Source organism: Arachis duranensis, chromosome 5, assembly GCF_000817695.3.
Source record: "Arachis duranensis cultivar V14167 chromosome 5, aradu.V14167.gnm2.J7QH, whole genome shotgun sequence".
NCBI lineage: Eukaryota > Viridiplantae > Streptophyta > Magnoliopsida > Fabales > Fabaceae > Arachis > Arachis duranensis.
Window position 1 is genome coordinate 80,996,866 of NC_029776.3, and position 25,907 is coordinate 81,022,772.

The 25,907-nt window shown below is 31.1% G+C and overlaps 2 protein-coding genes across 2 annotated transcripts; one reads left to right on the forward strand and one right to left on the reverse strand.

Moving 5' to 3' along the window:
- Positions 1 to 15,245: 15,245 nt before the first annotated feature.
- LOC107489703 (probable 3-hydroxyisobutyryl-CoA hydrolase 2) lies at positions 15,246 to 17,828 on the forward strand. Its single transcript, XM_052261758.1, has 10 exons — positions 15,246 to 15,303; positions 15,628 to 15,711; positions 15,801 to 15,885; positions 16,403 to 16,488; positions 16,718 to 16,839; positions 16,932 to 16,992; positions 17,095 to 17,196; positions 17,292 to 17,393; positions 17,523 to 17,564; positions 17,688 to 17,828. Exons 1-10 carry the CDS (start codon positions 15,301 to 15,303, stop codon positions 17,826 to 17,828), a joined length of 828 nt encoding a protein of 275 aa, XP_052117718.1. The 5' UTR covers positions 15,246 to 15,300.
- A 6,417-nt stretch (positions 17,829 to 24,245) lies between these two features.
- LOC107489707 (secoisolariciresinol dehydrogenase-like) lies at positions 24,246 to 24,860 on the reverse strand (the record flags this gene model as incomplete). Its single annotated transcript, XM_016110461.3, has 1 exon — positions 24,246 to 24,860. A coding segment is annotated over one exon (615 nt), but the record flags the coding sequence as incomplete, so codon positions are not given.
- Between the last annotated feature and the right edge of the window lie 1,047 nt (positions 24,861 to 25,907).

The following is a 25,907-nucleotide window of genomic DNA, read 5'->3' on the forward strand; positions in this document are numbered from 1 at the left end:
AAGACATAAATAAAAATTTTATATTTATTGATAGATAAACAATAATTATTCTTTTTAAATATTTTTTAAAATAGATAAGTTATAATTTATTGATATAAAATTATAGATTATGTATTTATATTTCTATTATTTGAGCCAGCTCGTGAGCTTGAACCAGCTCGTGAGCTTTTGGTGAGTCGAGCTTGAGCTTAAGAAATAGACTCGATTGTTAATGAGTTGAGCCGTGAGCCAAACTCAATTTTGGTGAGCCGAGCTTGAGCTTGGTCTAGCTCGGCTCAGCTCGGCTCACTTCCAGCCCTAGTTGCATCCTTGGATATTTATAACTAGATTTTAGTAGGATGAAATAGTGTATATTGTAGGATGAAAATGTGCGATAAAAAAACTGTATGGTTGTTCAAATAAAATCTTTCTAGTAATTAAAAAAACTTTTATTATATAACAGTATTTTAAAACAAAATAAAAAAATCAAATAAAATAAAATATACTCCAACCGATTGAGTCCTAGCTCAAGAACAAGTTAAATCGAATTCACATTTTCAGATTTATTGAGGAAAAAAATTGTAGAAATTTTTACAAAAAAAAAACTTTTTAAAAATATCTAAAATATTAAAAATATATTCATTTATGTACCTCATCTTATCAATTTAAGTTTTAAAAAAAATTAATTTCATATCATAATATCAGAACATGATTAATCAAATATGTGTCGTAAGTCGTAATATCTAATTAATTAATTAACTAATCGGTTGAGTCATAAGCTAAATGATATAAACTAACTAAATGTGTTCAATGAGCTATCGACCATGAAGTGAAATGATGAAGTTTCTATAATTTGTGAAAGTTGTGTTGTATAGAGACCAATGGCTTTTGAATTTAATGGATGGCCAAGATTTTAGCCATTATTGTCAAATAATAAATTGTTAGTAGCCATCCTAAAGTAATAGCTCCGTCCTAGCTTATAAAGTCATAGAAAGATTTAATGTTGTATAGAAAAATTGCAATTTGAATATATGATTTAGGGTCTTCGTTTTTAGGGTAGGTTTGATTATTGCTCTTAGTTTTCAAAAGTTAACTTTTAACAAAACTTTTATCATATACACTAAAAATTAATCATCAAATTAATTATTATATTTTTATATATTTATATTTTTTTAATACATATTTTATATAATTAACTAGTTTTTTGTATATATATTATTGATTTAAATATTATAGTAATTATATTTGATTTAAAACCAAATAAATTAAAATTTGTTTACGATAAGCATGAACTATAAATAATAGTATTTGATGAAATTATTTTAAAATCTAAAATGACTATAGTTAGAGATAAGTGTGAGAACTAAACAAAATATTGCATAAGATAATATTAGGGTTCCTAATTGTAAAAAAATACAATTAACCAATCTTTAAAAAAAAACTCCCTTTTATATTATACAATTAAAACACCCACAAACTTTTGAAAACCAAATAAAGCATAACTATATGAAATTCTTAATTAACTCTATAGAGGTTATTGATAGATAGTTTGTTTTTGATATTGTGGAAATGTTTAATAATAAAAAAATTTTAGTTAAAATCACTCAGGATTTATCTATAATTAATAATTAATAAATATTAAATAAAATAAAAAAAATTCCTAAAATTATTCTTGATATTGTATGATTTTTTTTCTTTTCACATTTTTGTCCTATATATCATGAATGATGGTCCACATCTTAATTGAAATTTGAAAGGTTTGTTAAACATTTATTTTGTTTGAATAAATATCGATCGGTTCATCCCATCTATATAGGTTTTCTTGGCTATTCTATTGTTTTGGCTATATATAGCAACTTATATCTATGCTTGAACTTTTATCATCTCTCTCTTCCAGAATTGTATTTGTATCTCTCACTATTATATTATAATTGCATTGCAAAACCATGGCTCTAGTTTTTCCCCATGACAGAGAAAACCAGGTTTTACTCGATCTTTCTTCCTTCTGAAAACTTTATGAAATAGTTGTGAATAATAAGCACCTTAATTGAAATTTATTACAATTGTAATTATTCCTATAGTAAAAGGTAAAATATAAACCTAATTTTAAAATTAATAAATAATTCAAATTCTAAATTTATATTTAAATTCTACTAAATTTATTTTTTTTTCTATCACAAATTAATTATACATCTCTCTCTTCTATATTTTTTATCCTTAAAATTTGTATAAATTTAAAAATATTTTAATATTTAATTTAATTTATTTTCATTCTTAATGTTTGAAATATATAGATTTTAATTTTATCTCTATATTAAACTTTTTGATACTCAAATTAATTTTTTAAAAAATATTTCTATTTACACCTCATAATCATCATCCTCAAATTTTTTTATCCTCCTTCATCTAGAACCTTGGGTTGAGAGAAGGATGGTAGTGATGTCAACAAATGAGAATGTGGAATGGGTTCGAAAAGAAGTAGGACAAGAGAGAATACGAGAATTATGATAATTGATAGATATAAATAAGAGTAGTAATAACTTTGGTAAAAATAAATAATTTTGACCATAAAAAATTTTTAAAAAAAAGATAAAATTAAATTTTATAAAAATATTAGATTAAATAAAATCAAATTAAATGTTAAAAATATTTTGAAAAATGTTTACAAAACCTTTAGGAATAAAGAGTATATTATACTTTAACCTAAGTATACTATCATATAAGAACATTTTATCGTAACAAAAAAAATCTAAAACATGATAATCATCATTATTCCAAATACTAGAAAAACATGCTCATAAAATCCATAAACAAATATAAGAGACACCTATCTCAAATGAGATTAACGAACGAAATATTATCTACTTAAATTTTTAGCTAATTGCTCTACCTGCCTTACATAAAGAAAATAACTCTACGATAAAAAGAATTAAATTTTGTGGCCGGTAGTAATCAATGGTTAAGAGAAAGGGGTTAAATCTTAACCCCTTTTTTGTTGAGTATTATTTTTTTCCTTTTAAGATAGTTTCAGTAGATATTTCTGATTTTTTGTCTCATAATAAGTTAAGAGACATTTTCTTTTGGTCTCGTAACTGATTAGGAGATATTTTTTAATTTTGTCTCCTACATAACAGAAACAGAAATGGAGTAGAAAAGAAAGAGAGAATCACACCCAGAAGTATCCTGGTTCAGCTGCTAAGTGCAATGTAATCTACATCCAGTCTCCATCACAACAGTGACAGAATTTCACTATAATCAATTGATTACATACACCAATTCTTCCCTAGGAACTACCCATTCCTATCCGGGACAAGTTCAGAATCTATCCCCAAAACTGAACATGACTTGGACAACAGCTTTCAACCGCAAAGTGCTAACCGAACTTGCAAGGGAATCCCCACAGGATCATGAAACACAACACAGATGTACAAAGGAACTCTCAGACATCTATGACTTTTTCTTTAATTTTGCACTTTCTGCCTTTTTCCTCTCAATGGTTTTTTCTTACAAACCTCACTCTGTTTGTCTTTTTCACCATGAGACTCAGATAGACAAAACTAAAAAAAAAAAGAAAGCAAAATGTAACACATAGAAGGAGAATAACTTCTGTTAGTTTAGGGTAGCTATGAGAACTCTGTGCTTTTTCTCCTTGTCTCAACCCTTGGTCGTTCACCCTTATTATAGAAGGGGAAGCTTCCAAGGTTGAAACCAGTTTAACCAAGCTACCAACATCTTCTCCAACACAAGGCCAGTTCGGATAGAGAGAAGAGAGAGGAAAAACCGAAAGCAAATCAACATGCATGTACCTCTCTCTCTCTCATCCCTTCTCATCAAACTTCATCAATCTGAGCCTTTCATCTTGACTTTGTCCCCAAGAATGAGTTCTGACCCTTGATGAATCTTTGATCCTTGACAGCTCCTTCCTTTCCATATTTGCTTCTTCCTCCACGTAACTCCAGTAACTACCTTTTGTATTGGATGAACAAAAACGGAAATGAACTTTACCACAGAGATCTTATTCTTTGATCAAATCTGATTGATTCTATTCTTGGCATGAAGATCTTGAAGCTTCTTCTTCATATCTTGCCTTTAATGGCAAAAATCTTAGCCACACCATGCTTCGGATCTTCCTTTTGCAAAGGCCATCATCCTAGCCTTTTGCTTTTTCATAGCTTCACTACTTTTCTCTGATAACTTCTTCAATATTCTTTCTTTAATGGAAGTGATAATTGAAACAACAAAGAGAGAGAAGAGAGAGAAGAAACAAAGCATTGAATGTGAAATTAAATGAAATTGAAATGTTACTAACATTCCCCAAGGAATGGAGTAACGTATGGAGCCATTAATGCAATTAACTCAATTTAATTTTCTCTTTCAGTTACCAATACATAAGTTGATTTAATTAAAATTTGAGTTCCATAACCTATGTAAGTAAGTAACTGAATAGAGCATGATCCTTTGCTTTCTTTTCAATTTCGGACCAAGACTTGTTGGTCTCTCAACAAAAATTAATTTGGGCTATTCACATGATACTTGGTCCAAATAATTTTGATGTCCATTTAAATGATTCAGCCATATAGTTTGAAATTATTTTTGCACAAGGACTGAATACTTTCTCATCACATTGGGCTTATGTAACTTTTGGCCCAATAACAAAAATCTGCACATTAAACAAACAATTGGAAGCAAAAATCAAATTTACAATTTTTTTAATTAATAATGTTTGATCATCATCATGTTTCAAGTTTTCCAAACTCAACAATCTCTCTCTTGATGACAAACATGATTAAAAATGAATTGAAAAAGGATGAGAAATTAGAGAACTCCCTTTTGATGATTTGACCAAGTCCTCCTCCTTTCAATTGATCACATTGCTCCCTCTTAATGTGTGCATTTATCCAATGAAAGCATTACCTGTAAATATGCTCAAGCAGTTCGAAAGAAAATTCATATATTCAACACATGGGACCTTAAGAACTAAAATCATGATTTATCAAGTAAGAACCTAATTTTGAAAAAAATATTTTTATAAACATAATCAAGGCTTCAACATGTTCAAAGAAAATTTTTCTTATAAAACAGAGTATGACAGAGTACATTCAAAATACATGTCCAACAAATGATCAAGACTCATCATACTACATATAATAATATATTCAAAGCAATTGATCCCTGCCAATAAAAATATTTTCTGCCAAATAAAGCAATAAATCAAGTAATAAAATTATATCCATCAACATAATGTTCAGCCATCATATCAGAACATCAAAAATTGGCATGAAACAATAATCAAAAGGCTCAAAAGAAGAGCGTAAGAATTGGATTGGCAGTCCGAATTCTATTTTCAACAACAATTCAGCTCCTTTTTATTTTTCCTTTCCCTTTTATCATCAAGGAAGGAACCTGCAAAAAAGATGAAAACAGCAGTGTAATACAAAATATTTGATATTAAAAATCAAACCAAAGTGTTATAGTTACTGAGTACAGTCATCTAACATAAAGCAGTTCAAAAGAGACTTAATTCAGAAAGACAATAAGATGTGAAATTGTTCAAGATCATAGGCAACAGTGATCAAATTTTTCAGACATCAGAAGGATTAATATCAGAGTCAAAGTGATCGTCGTCTCCATCGGAATGAGCCATGTCCTTCTCCAAGCTCTTAATCAGCAGATTAACCCTTTCATGGCATTTGGTCCATGCCTTTTCATTTTCATAGGCTTGTTTTCTAGCCTCTTTGTAGGTCCTGACCATCATACTAGACATGTGGGAGAACTCATTCAGAACATCCTTGACAGATTCAGAAAGCTTAGAAGATTTAGAGGGATGATTGTCACTTTTGCTATGAGAGAGCATTGATGCTATTGAACTTTTGCCCTTTTTACCTTTCACAGAATCAGGAACACCGCCTTCTTTATTGATGGAAACCCTGTTCTCAACAGGCTCATTGCTCAAATCAATATTAAAGTACTCAAAGATGCATGTTAGAAATATTCCATATGGCAGGTTTACTTTCTTATCACTGCGGACACAATCCTACATGTGTCGCACCATAAGTTATGCAAATAAAATAGATACAGAAGAAAGAATAGCAAATAAGACAAGAGTATCACAAATAGTAACTCGCTGATAGAAACCACTTTGAGGCATCAGAATATGATTGATGATGCGATAAAGTAAGGCTTGCACAGGTCCGAGAGCCTTGTGGGTCAGAGTTGTTCCATCAAGAGTAGAGAAGTTTTCACAGACCCGAGTGAGGGCTACTTGAAGGGAAACCCCAACATGGGAGTCCCATTTACCAGACATATAAGCCCTGGCTCCTTCATCATGGTACCCCAAGGCAGCACTCACAGTATCTCTATTCAATGTAAGATGAACCCTTTTGACATATGAGTGTAAAGCACCATCATTATACATCAGGTTAGAATAGAACTCACAAACCAGATTCGGATAAACATGTTTTCAAATTTTGAAAAGTGGAGCCCATTTAAGATCATCAAAAAATGTAATAAAGTCAATTCCTTTTTCATAAAGACTTTTCAGATTTACCAAAACCTGTGAGTAGAACTCAAACGCAGCGCAAGACATGAAACGAACAGGATCAAAATGGGAGTGACTTTTACCATACTTATTTTTGAAGTCTAGTGAGTCCAAGTTAGGGGGTTCTTTGGTGTTGTGAAGTACTGGCTTCTTTGTTCTTTGAGACCGGCTAGAGAGGTGTGGTGTGGAACGTCGTGGTAGTGAAGGTTGCGGAGATGGAAGTGATTCTTCTTCTTCCTCTTCAGGGACTTGGTCCTGTCCCTTGGTATTCTTCTTGGATGAACTAGCTTCCTGCCTTGCTGTTGATCTTGCATGGATAGTCTTACGTGCCATGCTTGTTGTGGAGTGAGAGGAGGGTGAAGATGACGAGTTGGGGTGGATATGAATGTGAGTGTGGATTTGAGGTGCAAAGAAAGATGGAGAATTTTTGACAATGGTGGTTCGGTTGCTTCTTTGTGTGGCTAACTTTTTTCTCATGATGAAAGAGGTGAAATGGAGAGTGAGAAGATCAAGAGAGGCCGAAGAGGGTGGAAGATGGGGAGAGGTTAGACCACATTAAATACTTAGTGGAGAGAATATCATTTAAAGTAATGATCATTTAATGGAAACAGTTTCCAATCAAGAAAATTTTAAAATTAAACAAATAACTGAAAGGTCTTTTCCTTGAAACGTGGGAGAGAAATAGGGAAAACTTTTGATTTGACATGAACTCCCTTTTTGAAGATATGATGTGAAAACTTTCCTAAACAATATTTTAAAAAATATTTTATAAAAAACATGATGAAAAAAATAAAAATGGGCCAGTATCATAGAATGGATCTAAAGGAGTTCGGTTGGGCTTGGGTTCAAAAGCACCAAGGTTTAGTCTCCCCCTGCTTCATAGCTTGTTCATCATATGCTCAGAATTGTCTCCTTGCTGCCTATGAGACAAAAACCAATAGAAGCATGAAAATTACATTTTTTCAACAAAATTCAAATCCATCATTCCCATACTATACCTTAATGAACAAAACCTATCTTCACACAGAGGTTAGGTGAAGATGTCAGCAAGTTGCTCTTCAGATTTCACAAATTGGATATCAATAGTACTTTTTTGCACATATTCTCTAATAAAATGATATCTTACTTCAATGTGCTTAGTTCTAGAGTGCAGTACAGGATTTTTAGAAATGTTTATAGCACTCATATTATCACAAAATAAAGAAATACTATTGATTTTCAATTTGTAATCCTGTAATTGAGTGTTTAACCAAAGTAATTGTGAGCAACAAGCTGTGGCAGAAATATATTCAGCTTCAGTCGTGGATAGTGCAACAGTGGCTTGTTTCTTGCTTGACCACATGTTGAGTGAGCTTCCAAGGAAGTAACACATTCTGGAAGTGCTTCTTCTATCCACTCAGTCACCTGCATAATCTGCATCACAAAACCCTACTGCACAAAACTCATTAGATTTAGGATACCACAAGCCAAGATCACATGTGCCATTACTGTATCTAATGATTCTTTTAATGGCCGAAAGATGGGATTCTTTTGGGTGAGATTGAAACCTTGAACATACACCCACACTTTAAAGAATATCCGGCCTAGAGGATGTAAGATACATGAGAGATCCTATCATTCTTCTATACCTTGTTTCATTCACATCTTTTCCATTTTCATCCTTATCAAGTTTAGTGTTTGGATGCATAGGTGCTCCCATTGGTTTGGAATTTTCAAGGCCAAATTTTTTGATTAAATCTTTTGCATATTTACCTTGGTGAATAAAAATACTATTAAGAGTTTGTTCAATTTGAAGACCAAGAAAAAAGGTTAATTCACCCATTAAACTCATTTCAAACTCACTAGTCATTAGTTTTCCAAACTCTTTACACAAGGTTTCATTGGTCGAACCAAACATAATGTCATCCACATAAACTTGAACAAGTAAGATATCATCATTAGATTCTTTTATAAATAAAGTAGTATGGTGGTATCCCTTTGAAAGTTATTTTCCAACAAGAAGACACTAAACCTTTCATACGAAGCTATTGGAGTTTGCCTAAGGCCATAAAGAGCCTTAGATAGTTTAAAAACATGATTTAGAAATTATTTATTTTCAAAATCGGGGGATTGAGCCACAAACACTTCCCTATCTATAAAGCCATTAAAGAAAGCACATTTGACATCTATTTGGAACATCTTAAATCCCTTGTGGGTAGCATAAGCAAGAAACAACCTAATTGCTTCCATTCTAGCTACCGGGATAAATGACTCATCAAAATTAATTTCTTCCTCTTGATCATAACCTTGAGCCACTAATCTAGTCTTGTTACGAACAACACACCATCCTCACCCAATTTATTTTTGAAAATTCACTTTGTACCAGTTACCTTCTTACCATTTGGATTTGGTACAAGTGTCCAAACCTCATTCTTTTCAAATTGTGCTAGCTCTTCTTCCATGGCTTTAACCTATGAGGGGTCTTCGAGAGCTTACTTCACATTGAAAGTCTCCAATTGGGACAAGAAGGCAACATTGTTTGGTTTCACTTGCTTCTTGCTTGAGGATCTAGTGGTTATGCTTTAGGAAGGATCACCAATGATAAAATCATGAGGGTAACCCTTCAAAAACTTCTCACGACCTTTGAGAAAAGTTTATGCCTTGATGAGTTTCAGTTGATTGCTCTGTTCTGGGTTCTCTATCTTGATTAGGAGACAAAACAGAAATGTCTCCTTCATTTTGACGAGACCTTTCTAGACAGATAGGCTCACCATCTGGGACAGACTTGAGATTATCTTGACTGGCTTCTTGGTTCACATCAGTTTCACAACCGGCATCATCTTCTATCACAGCACTTGAAATAGAGTTAGAATCACAAAAGGACACATGTATGGATTCCTCTATTGTTCTATGTTCCTTGAGGTAAATCCTAAATGCTTTGCTAGTAGTGGAGTATCCAACAAACATTCTTTCATAGGATTTTGGATCAAATTTTCCAAGATTCTATTTATTGTTTAGTACAAAATATTTGCATCCAAAAATGTGGAAATACTTAAGATTAGGTGGGGTTCCTTTCCAAAACTCATATGGAGTTTTCTTTAAATCTTTTATAATGATGGTTCGATTAAGAATATAGCAAGCTGTGTTTACAGCTTCTGCCTACAAAAATTTTGTTACATCATTTTCATAAAGCATTGTCCTAGTCATTTCATGAAAGCTTCTATTCCTTCTTTCAACTACCCCCATTTTGTTGAGGAGTTCTAAGACATAAAAAATTATGAGCAATACCAAAATCATCACAAAATTTCTCAAAATCTTGATTTTCAAACTCCTTTCCATGATTACTTCTCAAATGAGCAATTTTCAAATCCTTTTCATTTTGAATCTTTTTACACATAATGGAAAAAGCATGAAAAGCATCATTCTTGTGAGATAAGAAAAGAACCCAACCGAATCTAGAGTAATCATCCATCACCACCAAACCATAGTGTTTACCTCCCAAACTTTGAGTTCTAGTTGGACCAAAAAGATCAATATGCAACATTTCTAATGGCCTCTCAGTGAAAATTTCATCTTTTGGTTTAAAAGAAGATCTTACTTGTTTGCCTAGTTGACAAACATCACAAGTAATATCCTTATCAAATTTGATATTAGGAATTTCTCTCACCAATTTTTTCTTAACAAGCTTAGAAATTTGATACATGCTTGCGTGACCTAATTTCTTATGCCAAAGCCATTTTTTAGATTCAAGAGAAGTAAAACATATTACTTTTTGATCTTTTAAATCTTCTAGAGTTAATCCATACACATTATTACATCTTTTAACTTCAAACAAAACTTCACTAGATTTTTCACAAATGACCAAGCAATCCAATTTTCTAAAAATAACCTCATAACCAAGATCACATAATTGGCTAATGCTTAGTAGATTGTGCTTTAATCCATCAACAAGCAAAACATCATTAATGAAAGAAGAGAAATTCTTACCCACTTTACCTATGGCCACTATTTTTCCTTTTTCATTGTCACCGAAAGTAATTAAGCCTCCATCATACTCATCAAGATTGATGAAGAATGTTGTCTTTCCGGTCATGTGCCTAGAACACCCACTATCCATATACCACATGTTGTCTTTTCTCTTGGATGCTAGGCAAACCTACAAAACAAGTTTAAGTGACTTTAGGTATCCAAATCCTTTTGGATCCTTTGATGTTAAACCATCTTCTTTTTTCCAAGCCATTATAATCACAAATAATTTTGTAAACCTTATCCCCAATCATTTTTTCTCTAATAAAACACTGAATAAGAAAATGTCTATTCCAATTGCATAGTCTACAAAATTTTTGAGTTGCTGTTTTTCTAAAGCTCGTTGGGTTTTGAAACCTTATGTCATTTGAAGATGACGCCATGTTGGTAAAAGAAGATTTTTCAAGATTTTGCAGATTTATGAAAACCCAAACCAACTTTATCATAAAGAGGTTTTTGACTAGGCAAAAGTTAATTTAAATTTTCAGAACTTTGAGTAAAGTTGGCTAAGTCTTCTTTAAGTCTTTTTATCTCTTTATGTAGCCACTCATTTTCCTCAAAATAATTCAGATTTGCAGTCATAAAATGATGGTATTCACAGCTCTTAAGTTCAGCTTTCAACCGCTTGTTTTCTTCAACAAGATCAACAGCAGTTTCGACTTCCCTTAATTTATCCTTAAGAAAACCATTTTCAGCTTTCAGTATTTCTATTTGAGACTTAAGATCTTGGTTTTCACTTAAGAAATATTTAATCTTTTCAGAAAGATGATCAATCATAAGATGAAGGTCTTTAGTGGCAGGATCAAGAAATACTACCTGCTCTATGTGATCGGCCATGAGACATGTTTGAGACTTGGTTTCTAATTCTTCATCTTCATCAGAGTCATTTTTCAAGTCTTCCCAAGATGCCATAAGTCCCTTCTTCTTTCCCTTTTTCGGCTTGTCATCCTTCTTCAGTTTCGGACAGTCAGACTTGAAGTGCCCAACTTTTTTGCAATTGTAACAGATTACTTTACTGAGATCCCTCTTTGGCTTCCTTAAGTTGCTTCCTTTGTTTCGTTCCTCCAGCTTCACCATTTTTCTGAATTTCTTAGCAAATAAAATAAAATCATTTTCAGATGAGTTATCACTGGATTCATCATCCAGAGCTTCAATAAAAGATTTGAGAGTAATTCCTTTCTTTTTTGTATCTTTTTTTAAATAAATATTTTCAAAGAAAAGTAAATTTTCTCTCAAATCATCATATGTCATAGTATCAATGTTACTACTCTCAGCTATCACTATTTCTTTTGTTCCCACTCTTTTATGAGACATCTCAATATCCTCTTCACAAGTACAGATTCAGAATATGTGATCCCCATAGCATCCAAGCCAGTGACGATGACGTTGAGTCTTTCAAATAGTTCATCTATTGTTTCTCCTTCCTTTATTGAGAACATTTTATATTCTATATTCAGCATGTCTATTCTGGATCTCTTGACTTGAGTTGTGCCTTCATGAGTGATTTGAAGATTATCCTAGATTTTTTTTGCTGTTGTGCATCTCGATACCCATCGGTATTCCTCGAAGATGACCGCACAGTTGAGCAAGTTGACTGCTTTGGTGTTGAGCTCTACTTTCTTTCTGTCTTCCTCATTCCAATCGGCTTCACCTTTGAGAGTAACCACACCATCAGCTCCTGTAGTGGTTGGAAATTGTGGACCTTCCAAGATTATCTTCCAAAGTTTGTAGTCTATAGATTGAACAAAAATCTTCATTCTTTCTTTCCAGTAACTGTAGTTCTTTCCATTGAAGAATGGGGGTATGTTGCTTGATTGCCTTTCTATCACAGTGTAAGCAACCAAATTTGAGCCACTGTTAGCCGTCATCAGGATCTTTTCTCCAAGCTGCAAAGCTTGATCTCTTTGAGATCAAGCTCTGATACCAATTGATGGTAATTAGTGGCTAAGAGAAGGGGGGTTGAATCTTAGTCCTTTTTTGCTGAGTATTACTTTCTACCTTTTAAGATAGCTTCAGGAGATATTTCTGCCTTTTTGTCTCATAACAAGTCAAGAGACATTTTCTTTTTGTCTCGTAACCGGTTAGGAGATATTTTTCAATTTTATCTCCTACGCAACAGAAATAGAAATGGAGTAGAAGAGAAAGAGAGAATCACACCCAGAAGTATCCTGATTCAGCTGCTAAGTGCAATGCAACCTACATCCAGTCTCCATCACAATAGTGACGAAATTTCACTATAATCAACTGATTACATACACCAATTCTTCCTTAGGAACTACCCATTCCTATCCGGAACAAGTCTAGAATCTATCCCTAAAATTGAACTTGACTTGGATAACTGCCAAGTTTTCAACCGCAAAGTACTAACCCAACTTGTAAGGAAATCCCCACAGGATCACGAAACACAACATAGATGTACAAAGGAACTCTTAGACATCTATGATTTTTTCTTTAATTTTGCACTCTCTGCCTTTTTTCTCTCACTGGCTTTTTCTTACAAACCTCACTCTGTTTGTCTTTTTCACCATGAGACTCAGACATACAAAATTAAAGAAAAGAAAACAAAATGTAACACATTGAAGGAGAAGAACTTCAGTTAGTTTAAGGTAGCTATGAGAATTCTGTGCTTTTTCTCCTTGTCTCAATCCTTGGCCGTTCATCTTTATTATAAAAGGGGAAGCTTCCAAGGTTGAAACCGGTTCAACCAAGCCACCAACATCTTCTCCAACAAAAGGCCAGTTCGGATAGAGAGAAGAGAGAGGAAAAATCAAAAGCAAATCAACATGCATGTACCTCTCTCTCATCCTTTCTCATCAAGCTTCATCAATCCGAGTCTTTCATCTTGACTTTGTCCCCAAGAATGAATTTTGACCCTTGATGAATCCTTGATCCTTGACAACTTCTTCCTTTCCATATTTTCTTCTTCCTCCACGTAGCTCCAGTAGCTACCTTCTGCCTTGGATGAACAAAAACAGAAATGAACTTTACCACAGAGATCTTCTTCTCTGACCGAATCCGATTGTTTCTATTCTTGGCATGAAGATCTTGAAGCTTCTTCTTTACATCTTGCCTTTAATGGTAAAAATCTTAGCCACACCATGCTTCGGATTTTCCTTTTGCAAAGGTCATCATCCTAGCGTTTTACTTCTTCATAGCTTCACTACTTTTCTCTGATAACTTCTTCAATCTTGTTTCTCTAATGGAAGTGACAATCGAAATATCAAAGAGAGAGAAGAAAGAGAAGAAACAAAGCATTAAATATGAAATTAAATGAAATTGAAATGTTACTAATATTCCCCAAGGATTGGAGTAATCTATGGAGCCATTAATGCAATTAACTCAATTTAATTTTCTCTTTCAGTTACCAATGCATGAATTTGATTTAATTAAAATTTGAATTTCACAACCCATGTAAGTAAGTAACTGAATAGAGCATGCTCTTTTGCTTTCTTTTCTTTTTATCAAGTCCTTTGCTTTCTTTTCAATTTTGGACCAAGACTTCTTGGTCTCTCAACAAAAATTAATTTGGACTATTCACATGATATTTGACCCAAATAACTTTGATGTCCATTTAAATGATTCAGTCATATAGTTTGAAATTATTTTTGCACAAGGACTGAATACTTTCTCATCACATTGAACTTATGTGACTTTTGGCCCAATAACAAAAATCTGCACATTAAACAAAAATATTTAAACCTGACAAAAAAATACAAAAATCATTAAACAAACAATTGAAAGCAAAAATCAAATTAACAATTTTTTTAATTAATAATGTTTGATCATCATAATGTTTCAAGTTTTTCAAACTCAACGGTGGCTTTTATATTTTTCAAATTAATTATATTATTTTATGCCTCTTTGCAGGTGCTTATAATCACAGGAAACTCTTGTGTGAAGGTGGTGATGCTAAACAGGCCTAGCAAACTAAATAGTCTTAACCATGAAATGGTATAAGAATAAGAGTAGTTCATATTAAAATTAATTCTAATCTTTTTAATATTATACAATTAAGTCTACTTCAATTGGAGCTTCCAGTATATTAAAGGATCAATTGGTTTTGTGTAAGGAAATATATAATCATTTATATGCCTATTAGTTTAGAATTTTGCGACAAGTGGTTTAATATATAATTAATGCATTATTGTCATGATATATTGATAAAATGAATACAAATAATGTTGTTGTATTATTGTAAGAGTGTGATATTATTTGCTTCTTTTGCTGTGTTTTGCAGGTTTCTCAACTTTTAAGGAGTTTGAGATTATATGAGAACGACTCTTCGGTCAAGCTTGTTATATTGAAGGTAGGAAGCAGGAAGATTTTATAGTCTTCTGATTAATTTAGGGGGATTAAATGCAAGTTTATATTTTGAATAAAAAGAAATAGTTTAATAATTTTATTCTTTAAAAAAATATTATAATGGACCTAATTCAAATTTGTACTCTGATATAAAAATGAAACTACAAAATCTTATATCTTTGTGTTAAATAGGGTAATGCGAAAGCTTTTTGTTCCGGCGGTGATGTATTAGCAACAGTTACATGTTCATTAACAGGTAAATCGTATAAATTAAATAGTTATACTAGTTATTATTGGACTAAGTTGTTCATATAAACACAAAATTGGTTATGGTGGAAGAAATTAATTATCTTATATTGAATGAGTGTTAAGCCAATATACAATGCTTTATGAAACCAGGACATTGGACCTATCCTCTAATATTCTATAGGAAAGCACTCACTCTAAATCACTTAGTAGCGACCTACAAAAAGCTCATGGTGAGTTATATATATAGTTAATAGTTAATACTACACTACGTACTTGTTCCTTAATAAATTTCATCATTTTTGTTTTATGGGTTTTGCTATCATACACATGTGCGGTAAAAAAATTGGTTAAGTATACTATTGAAAAAATGTTTTAATATTATTTATTATAAAAATATTTTTTTTACGTTTTTAATACATTGAATATATTAAAAATATTCAAATGTTTTTTTTATGATATGGATTAATCAATACCATTAAAATACAGCATATATAGCAAAACTCTAATATAATACTAAAAATTGCTTATTGTTTTTAATGATAATAACAATTAAGGTGTGTCTGATTGATGGAGTGGCCATGGGAGGAGGAGCAACTCTGTCCATGAACGCAACCTTTAGGATTATCACTGAAAATGCTGTATGCTTTTCTTCGCTTCTACAAAATCAAAGTTTTCATTATTCAATATATATATATAATTATTTATATTGTAAATGAATTATTTGTAGATATTTGCTATGCCAGAGGTACATATAGGAAATTTTCAGGATGCCGGTGCAAGTTACTTCCTTTCTAGGCTTCCTGGTTATTTCGGTACATCTGTATAAATTTCGAGTAATGTTACGTGTACACTAAAATTAGTCACTATAAAATATATATTAAAATATAAATATATATTAAAAATAAATTAAACTACACATCTATTTATATACAAATACATTAGCGATTGATTTTGATGTATAAATAATATTTTTTAATAAATTTTTTAATCAAAGAAAAATGTCAAGAGACTAATATCTTTTATCAATAATAACTAATATTTTATTTTTATACTATTAAAACTTAAGATTTAGAGTTTCAAAAATATTTGTATTAGTTAAATATTAATCAAAATAATAAATTTTATTGATTATATATAGCATTACTCATATAAATATTAGAGATTGTGAAATTGGTCAATAATACACTGACTGCGAAAATGAAAAATAATATATAAAATAATAAATAGTTGTATTTTTGTATAAAACGGTAAATAAATTAAACATATACGTAGGGTTGGATTATCTAACTTGATCAAAATCATTTTAAAATTAATACCTTATTTATGCAGGGGAATACTTGGGGTTAACTGGCACACGTTTGAAGGGAGCAGAAATGCTAGCATGTGGTTTAGCCACTCATTTCATCCCTTCAATGGTAAAACTTTCACCATTTTTATTTTTGATGATGTTTTTGGATCCACTTTTGTTAGATTTATTTATGAGTTTAATTTTAATAAAATGTTCTGAGAAGACTACTTTACATTTTCATCTAATTAAATTCATCATATTTTTTAATGAATATCTTTAACTAGTAAGTTTGAAAATAATTATAATAATATATAATTAGATATTTGCATAAATTATTTATTTATTTTTGGGAATAGAGGCTACAATCTTTGGAAAATGCCCTGCAAGCTGTTACTTCTTCAAATGTATCAACTATTGCCACGTTAATAGAAACTTTTGCTAACAAAGCATATGCAAGAAAAAACAGCTCTTTTATGAGGTAAGTCAATAATTGATATAAAAAGAAAAAAAAAAATTTAGATTTTCTGCACTTTGAGAATTGATAGTGTGAAGAGCAACAACTCAAAACAGATTGGAGATTATAAACAAATGTTTTTCCAAAGAAACTGTGGAAGATATAATCCATACTTTGGTAAGTATACGCATCAAGTTAATTAGATGTACAAAGTTTATACATTTTATCTTGGAATAAATAAAGTATTATTTAATTTTAAATGGTTAATTATATTTATAGGAAAATGAATTATTAGAAAATGGAACAGAAAAGTGGATAACAGATGCATTAAGCTCAATGCGTTCAGCAAGTCCTATAAGTCTCAAAATAACTCTTAAATTAGTAAGTATGTTAGTCCTTAAAAAACATATTATTAGTTAGTTGTAATTTTTTAATTATTAATTATTGAGAAAAATGCTACATTTGATGTCTTTCAGATAAGAAAAAGTCGAATACAAAATATCGAAGAATGTCTTTATCGGGATTATAATATTGCCAGCCATGTCATTAGAGGAACCGTTAGTTATGATCTCTTTGAGGTAAATATTTTAACACCACTACAATTTTTTGTCCAAATAAAAAGGATCATGAAATTAACTTTTAATTATTTAACTAATAATTTCCTTTTATTTTACAATTCACTCAAATTAATTGAATCGTACGGACAGGGTTCAAGAGCAAAGCTCTTTGACAAGGACAACAAGCCCAAGGTAATTAAGGATATAATATATATGCCATTTTTTGTATAGAGAGAAATAATTCTGTTTTAAATTTATTTTCATATCTGTCAACTAAATGTTGATTTATTTTCCTTTTTCTTCTCTTATTTTAAGTGGGAGCCTTCAAAACTTGAGTTAGTTAGTGAAGAAATGGTGGATCAGTGCTTCAAAAGTGTCAACCATGATGAATGGGAGCGTCTGCAACTTCCAGATAGATCCAATAATTCCCAATCCATAACAAGCTGCAAATTATAGATTGAAAACTATACTTTTTGCTTAAAAGTTTATAGTAAGGTTAACAATTAAGAATAATGTTGAAGGATAGTTTTACTTCAGGTACATATATTTAGACAGAATATTAATTTATGAAATTGTATTGCAGCTTATTGAAGACTTTACCAAACATACACATTTGTTTATTTTACTATTAGATGGAAACAATTGCACATTCCCATATCCATACACAATCAAAACAAGAATAACAAATAAGTCAACGAAATATGACATCAAGCCAACATTGGATTAATAGTAAAGCCACCATCAATAGTTAGATTCTGACCACTAATTATATCTGCTCCTTGCAAATGAACCCCTTTGAGATTGGCAACGAAGTAAGGAGACAAGCAATTAACTCCTATGCAGAAATTGCTAAGCTCAGCAGCTGCATTCTTTCAAAATACATTCCCCACATGTTAACTGCATTATCTCATCATCGGTTTTTGAATTGAGTTCCGATGACATCTTGAATATAGTAGCAGATCAATCCATATCAGAGTCATTAGCATGTGCTGTGAGCACTTCATAGTCCATTGTCCATGTCCTCCAGATAGCTGTGGGATTCAAGTACTGCATACGGAAAAAGCATCATACAGTTTCCCTCATCATTGTAATAAAAACCAAATTTATATAACACATCTAGCTTTCCTTAACAAAAAGGATGAAACTTTACATTCAATTCAACTCCATAAAGCAGTTATGAACCCGAAATCATCTGCAAGTAGGACTTTTGACTTGGTTTGAAATTGATGCATCAGAACATGGTTGTAGGTGTGTAGTATTAAGACTGATGCTTATCACTCATTAAAATTTGAGTAAGCATCAGGGAAGAAATTGCTTAAGATCTACCATAAGAGCTTGATCCAGAAGCAATTAAGTGTCCTACAAAAGATTACTGATCACAGCAGTGTATGGATTTAAGAAATCCCTTCTTCTGCCATCTTCTCTCTCAATTTACAGGCTTCATTAAGATCACCAATTCTACAGTAACCACGAAGTTTAGTGAAAAGTCTATGTGCTCGACCCATATTTCCTAATTTGCATGAACCATTTATTAGTGCATTGTATGTAGTAATATTTGGAACAATCCCTCTTCCCAGCATCTCATCCCTTAAGTTGACAGCATCATCCACATTGCCAGCCATGGAATATGTGAAATTATCAGGAAGAAAGCCTCTAGATGACCATATTGGTAAAAAATTAAACTTCTTGCTTCGTCAACCTTCCTAGATTTACAAAGCCCTGCAATAGCTATGTTGTACACAATGTTATTTGGAACAGAATTACACATATCACCTTTATCAAGGGAATCGACAATTTTCTGAGCTTCTTGACTTATGATGTCATTTTCAACAAACTTTTCAGAAAACTTATGAATTGTAAGAAGATCAAAATCCACCATTTTGTCCAGAATCACAGTTGCTTTATTGATTCTGTCAAACCTATAAAGGCTGCTAACAACTTTGATACCTACCACTAAATTAGGATTGAAACCCATTTCAATCATCTCAGAATATAAATTAAAAGCTTTACCCAGCTTCCCTTGGTCACACCATCCATAAATTAGGCTTCCGTAGGTAACAGCATTTGGTAATAATCCAATCGTTTGCATCTCAACAAGGAGATTGGCAACATTTCAATAAGAGAATTGTACATTTCAATGGATGGAGAATTTACAATAGCCATCACCCAGGGTCTTATATGTTATTTCATCTGGTAACCATTTGCTCCATCTTACATAATCCATTGATCATCGTATTGAATGTCACTGTGCTCTTAGTGAATCCCCTGCCTTAAATTTCATTCCACAGCCTCATAGACCCCTCCAAGTCTCTCGAGGTGTACAGTAGCTGAACTCATTGGGAGCCACACCTCTTTGTATCATTGAATTCCAAAGGCACAAAGCATCATCGTATAATCCCACACGAACCAATCCTTTCAGAACAGTATTATAGGTCACAACCGATGCACTAATACCTGCACACAACATCTCCTCACAAAGCATAATTAATGCTTTACTATTTTCCCTTTTCTGTAGTATCCGTCTAACAATGTATTATAGCTATAAGAATCTGGCCTCAAATTCCAACATGGCCTCAAAGTGTATATAATTTCACTTATTTTGTAAAACCCGATTGCAAACAAATTTCTATATTGATTAACCATTAAACATAAACTCAAATTAAGATTTAACAATGAAGAAGCCTTTCACAGCAACAAAGTCCTTAACCAAATTAAATACATTATATACTCCAAGATATAATCTAACAATAATTCACAATTATTTAATTTCAACCGGCTGATAACTTCTGTGAATAGATTCTTTCACTGCATCCAACACAATTTGAGTCTTCCTACTCACAACACTCTATTCTTTCTGAGGTTTTTCTTCGCAAAACTTAACCTTATAAACCAACTTAGCAAACTTTTTAACCATCAAAACCTCTATCTCCACAGTGTGCTCATTAGGCTTAGGGCACCACCTTCCCGCTTTCAATCTTCCCATAATCCATCTCCGAAGCCTCATAGAAGGTTCCATAATCGAGATTCTCCTCAAATGGAACAGTGAAATCGTGGAGACGGAGACATCCTTTCGTTCCCAAGGCAGTGACGTCAAGATGTTGTTTTAGAGAATGAGTTTTTTTTAGGTATCAAAACGAAATAAAGTCTTATAGCCTTGTATTCGACAGAACAAGTCCGAGTAAGCTCAGCACAGTATTCACTAACTCGGCTAAGGATTTGATGATCTCAAAAATGTTTGGACCGTTAAATGGTCTCGTAACAAAATATATTTTTTAAATTTTTTTAACAACTGTTAAATAGTCTTTTTTTAATTTTAATTATAAATTAATCTCATATATTTTATTTAATTATAAAAATTATTTTTTATTTTATAAATTATTATTTTATCATTCATCTATTATGTTTATTAACAATCAAGAACAAAAACAATAACGAATTAGATCTTCCATTGATCGTAATAAACTTTCTGGCAATTCCAATCGATTAAAAGTTTATGTTCGATCCGTAACGTTTGTCCAGGGCTGTGAAATCGTGTTTCTTTAAAAATCAATCGATTGAATTTCAGGTTTCTCATAACTCAATCGATTAGACTACAGATTATCACAAAATAATCGATTGAATTGCAAGGCAACATGGTTTTCGTGAAAATCAATTATTGGTCATATTATCCCAATCGATTGAATGATGACTAAAATGTGGATTTTTATGAATTCAATCGATTGCCTATACTATCCAATCGATTGAATGCTTTAAAACAACCTGAGGTCTCACAATTCAATTGATTGGTTGTGTTACCAATCGATTGAAGTCATCAAAACAATATGGATTTGCCGAATTCAATCGATTGGTTGTGCTACCCAATCGATTGAATTGTGTACTACGCCGTTATAATCAAAGAGATTGATACACGATTCCAATAGTGGGATTGAAAAATTGGTGATGGATTATTCACCAATTTATAATGTTAATATTAAAGAAAAGATAATATTAGAGTATCTAAATCAAAATAAAACCTTAAAAATTGAAGATAGAATTTTAAAGATAAGATAAATGAATAATAAGATAATAATTTATAAAAATGATAACAAAATTCTAAACGGCGTAGTACACAATTCAATCGATTGGGTGGTATAACCAATCGATTGAATTGGACAAAACCATACCCAATCGATTGAATTGTGAGATCTCATGTTGTTTTGAAGCATTCAATCGATTGGGTAGTATAGGCAATCGATTGAATTATAAAAAACCCATATTTTAGTCATCGTTTAATCGATTGGGTAATATGACCAATCGATTGATTTTCACAAAAACCATGCTGCCTTGCAATTTTCAATCGATTGTTTTGTGATTACTTGTAATCCAATCGATTGAGTTATGAGAAATCAGAAATTCAATCGATTGATTTTAAAAGAAACACGATTTCACACCCCTGGACAAACGTCACGGATCAAACATAAACTTTTAATCGAATGGAATGGCCAAAAAGTTAATGACGATCAATGGAAGATCTAATTCGTTATTGTTTTTTTTATTGTTAATAAACATAATAGCTGAATGATAAAATAATAATTTATAAAATAAAGAAATGGTTTTTATAATTAAATAAAATATATGGGGTTAATTTGTAATTAAAATTAGATAAGGACTATTTAAAAGTTATTAAAAAATTTAAAAAACATATTTTGCTACGGAACCATTTAATGGTTCAAGCGTTTTGGGACCATCGACTCTCATTCCCACTAACTCAATACTAAAAAAGGTCTAAAGACTATTATGGTGTTAAGAATTGAATCTTGAAAATCAGTATAGTGAATTTTAAATTTAAAAGATTAAAATAGTAAAAACTGTGAATAGTGCAGAATGAACCAAACACAGTACTCATGGTGAACTGAACACAATACAATTGTATAGTACTAAGTGAACGAATCCTGAATGCTAAACCCTAAACCTTAAACCGTAAAGCCTAAACCCTGAACCCTACTGTAAACCCTAAAACCCTAAAACCCTGAATCCTAAACCCTAGACCCCTAAACCCTAAACCCTCAACCATGAATACGGTGAATCGAAATTAATTTGCAACACACTGAATCCATGTAAACTAAACCCTGAACCCATAAACCCTAAACCCTAAAACCCTAAACCCTGAAACCATATCGTTATTATTTTGTTGTTGTTGCTACTGTATTTTTTTGTCTTTTTCTCCTTTTCTCTTTGGTGAAGAAGCAGTAAAAGGTGAGGAAGAAGAGTTTTGAATAGTGCAGAATGAATCGAACACAGTACTCATGGTGAACCGAACACAGTACTCATAGTGAACTGAACATAGTACTCATAGTAAACCGAACACAATACAATTGTATAGTACTGAGTGAACGAAACATAATCCATTATATAAAATCAAATTCAAACAGCTTTCTGTAGAATAAACCGAACACAGTACTCATGGTGAAACAATTGTATAGTAGTGAGTAAATGAAACATAATCCATTATATAAAATCAAATTCAAATAACTCTGCCTACAATTTACATATTATCAATTCAATTCAATTCAGTACACCTCCGTCCATTTAATACAATTCAAATTAGCAATTGCATTCCATTCAATTCGATTCAAAATTGAATAATCCAAACTTTGCCAGTTTGATTTGTTTTAGAAGAGTAATCCGAATCGCCCTCCTGATTTAAAGTTGGGTCATTTATTGTTTTGATTCAGAAGTGCAGATCGAAGAAAAAAACGAAGAAGAATAGGAAGAAGATAAATGCAACGTAACCAGATCGAAATAAGAAAACGAGAAGATGAACGCAATCAGAGGAGAACGAGAAGGCAATGAAGATCAATAAAGAAGAACGCGAGCAGAGAAGAAGAAGAAGAAGAAGAAGAAGAAGAAGAAGAAGAAGAAGAAGAAGAAGAAGAAGAAGAAGATTTAATACGTTGCAGTAGAAGATTTACGTTGAGTAAAGTTTTAGGTTGCAATATATTATATGTAACGCGTGTATGACAAACGAGTGAGGGATGGAGAATACGTGTGTGAAAGAAATTACTTGGTTAACAATTATGTAAAAAATACATGAATGCAGAATTTTTTCATTAAAAGATTTTACTTTTTACTTTTTAAAATTATTTTTTTATATTTAAAAAAGTCAACTAACCTTTCTCTCTTTTAGGTTTGTTGATGTGTCACTTATGAAGTTAACTGAAAAAGGGAAAAAATAAAAATCTCTTAATTGGTACTAAGGTTAAAATTTTTATATATGAATAATTTTAATGAGAAATACAAAAATATTTGATCATTCTAGTATTCTACATGGTTGTGGTAGTAGTACAAAATGTCACTTGACGTTTTGTAATAAAAAAATTTTTAATCATAAAAAAACAAAATGTTACTGACGTTTTGTAATAAAAAAATATTATTTTAATTATTAAAACACAAAACGTCACTAATGTTTTATTAAAAAAATATTATTTTAATTGAAGAAACACAAAACGTCACTGACGTTTTGTAAATAGCTATAGTTGTGTTTAACACACGGATTGGATCATGATGAAAGATTTCACTTCTAATAATACAATATTAAAAAAAAATTCACTGAAAAAATCTTATCTTTATTTTATTATAAAAAAAATAGTACAATACTATTACATATCACTCAGAGCAAGAATAATAAATTAATAAGCAAAATGCTAAGAAAACAATAAAATATCAGCTAATTAATAAATATTAAAATATTAAACTTTATTTAATATTCATTAATTTTAATAATAATTAATAAATATTAAATAAGATAAATTTTATTCTTTAAATTGATTTTTTCTTTGTCTTGCGAGTGTTATTAACGGGACATGTATAAAAGTTTAAAGTGTTCAAACTTAATTAAGATTGCGAAAACAAACCGAACATTGGATTAATAGTTGTAAAACTACCATCAATAGCTGGATTATGACCACTGATGTATTTGGACTCATCACTAGCCAAATAGAGTGCAGCTTGTGCTACATCTTCTTCCAGCAAACGAATCCCTTTAAGATTGGAATAAACATTTGAACACCCTTCATCATCAAGTTTGAAGAAACCTCTAATTCCAGCATTGTTAGCAACGAAGTAAGGTGACAAGCAATTCACTCTTATGCCGAATTTTCCAAGCTCAGCAGCTGCATTCTTTGTGAGTCCAATCAAGCCATGTTTGGAACTTGTATACGCATGAGTTGCAACTCCTCCAACGCTTGAACTTACACTCCCTATATTTACAATACTACCCTTTTTGGCTGGGATCATCACTCTAGCTGCATGCTTGATTCCCAATAAAGGCCCTGTAATGTTGACACTAAGAACGCGCTCGAAATCCGCCACGTCATTGTCAAGAATGCTAGGCTTAGCATCATCTATTGCTACAATTATGTCTAGTTTTTGATACTTTGATATTGCTATGTTAACTGCATTTTCAACATCATCTTCTTTTGTCACATCACAATGTACATAGGTTGCGAATTTACATCAAAGCCACCTTTCCTTCAAGTCTGCATAAATTATAATGTACAGAACGATACAATCTCTTGATTGTCTTCGTTCTTATAAGAGATGAAATAGAATGATGTATAATTTAATAGTTAATTAGAGAACTAATATTTTAAAATTATTTTAAAAAATGAGATACTATTAACTAATTAAAAATTAATTTTCTATACATATATTCTTTAATTCGTTTCAATATGCCAATATTATTAATTTCAACCAACTTTTTTAAAATTAATTTTTACCCTTCTCATTTGTTATTCCTTCTTTAATTTCTCTTAACATCCCTTTTAATTAACACCACCAGGATTTTATTAAATTCTAAACCAACATTTAAATTCTAATAAATTCTAAATTCTCCAAAATATGACCGTTAAAAAATAATTTTAACACTTAAGAAAATGGCTAATGTTACAAATAAAATATTAATTTCCTATACCGATTATGTTAGAGAGGTAATAAACTAGTAATATAAAGGTGCTTTATTTAATTTACAACAATGTTACGTGCACATTAAAAATTATAGGAGTGTTAGAAATTAACAGATTTTGTAATTCGTAGTTATTAATTAATTATTATTAATATTTTAATTAATAATGTGAGATTACATCTAATCTAATAATATGAAATTACTTTTTTTTATTAATTAAATACTGACCAAATTTTAATAAAAATACTGACTTTATAGATTTTTTTAAAAATTAATTACCAGATTAGTTAGTATATATTTGTGTAAGAATACATAGAGAAAAATTTAAAGGTCAACAAAATTTATTTGACCAATATTTTTATCCATCAATCTAATTTTTTTAGTCTAACAATTTAATAATATAATTTAAGTCTATACTTTTAAATATTATTGTTGATTAACTGTTGGTCAAAATTAATAAATTTTATTGATTCTCTAATATTTTTCTACTTCATATATTGTTTAAGTTATTTTTAATATATTTTTGTATTTCAATATTTATTAAGTGATTGATTTGATGGTTGATTTTTTGTATTTATCTAACATTGTTGCTT

Excerpts from the sequence above, each read along its gene's own strand:
- LOC107489703 (XM_052261758.1), top strand. Across the intron at positions 16,489-16,717 it reads CTCATTTCATCCCTTCAATG|AGGCTACAATCTTTGGAAAA; the intron begins GTAAAACTTTCA and ends TTTTGGGAATAG. Across the intron at positions 16,840-16,931 it reads AAAAACAGCTCTTTTATGAG|ATTGGAGATTATAAACAAAT; the intron begins GTAAGTCAATAA and ends AACTCAAAACAG.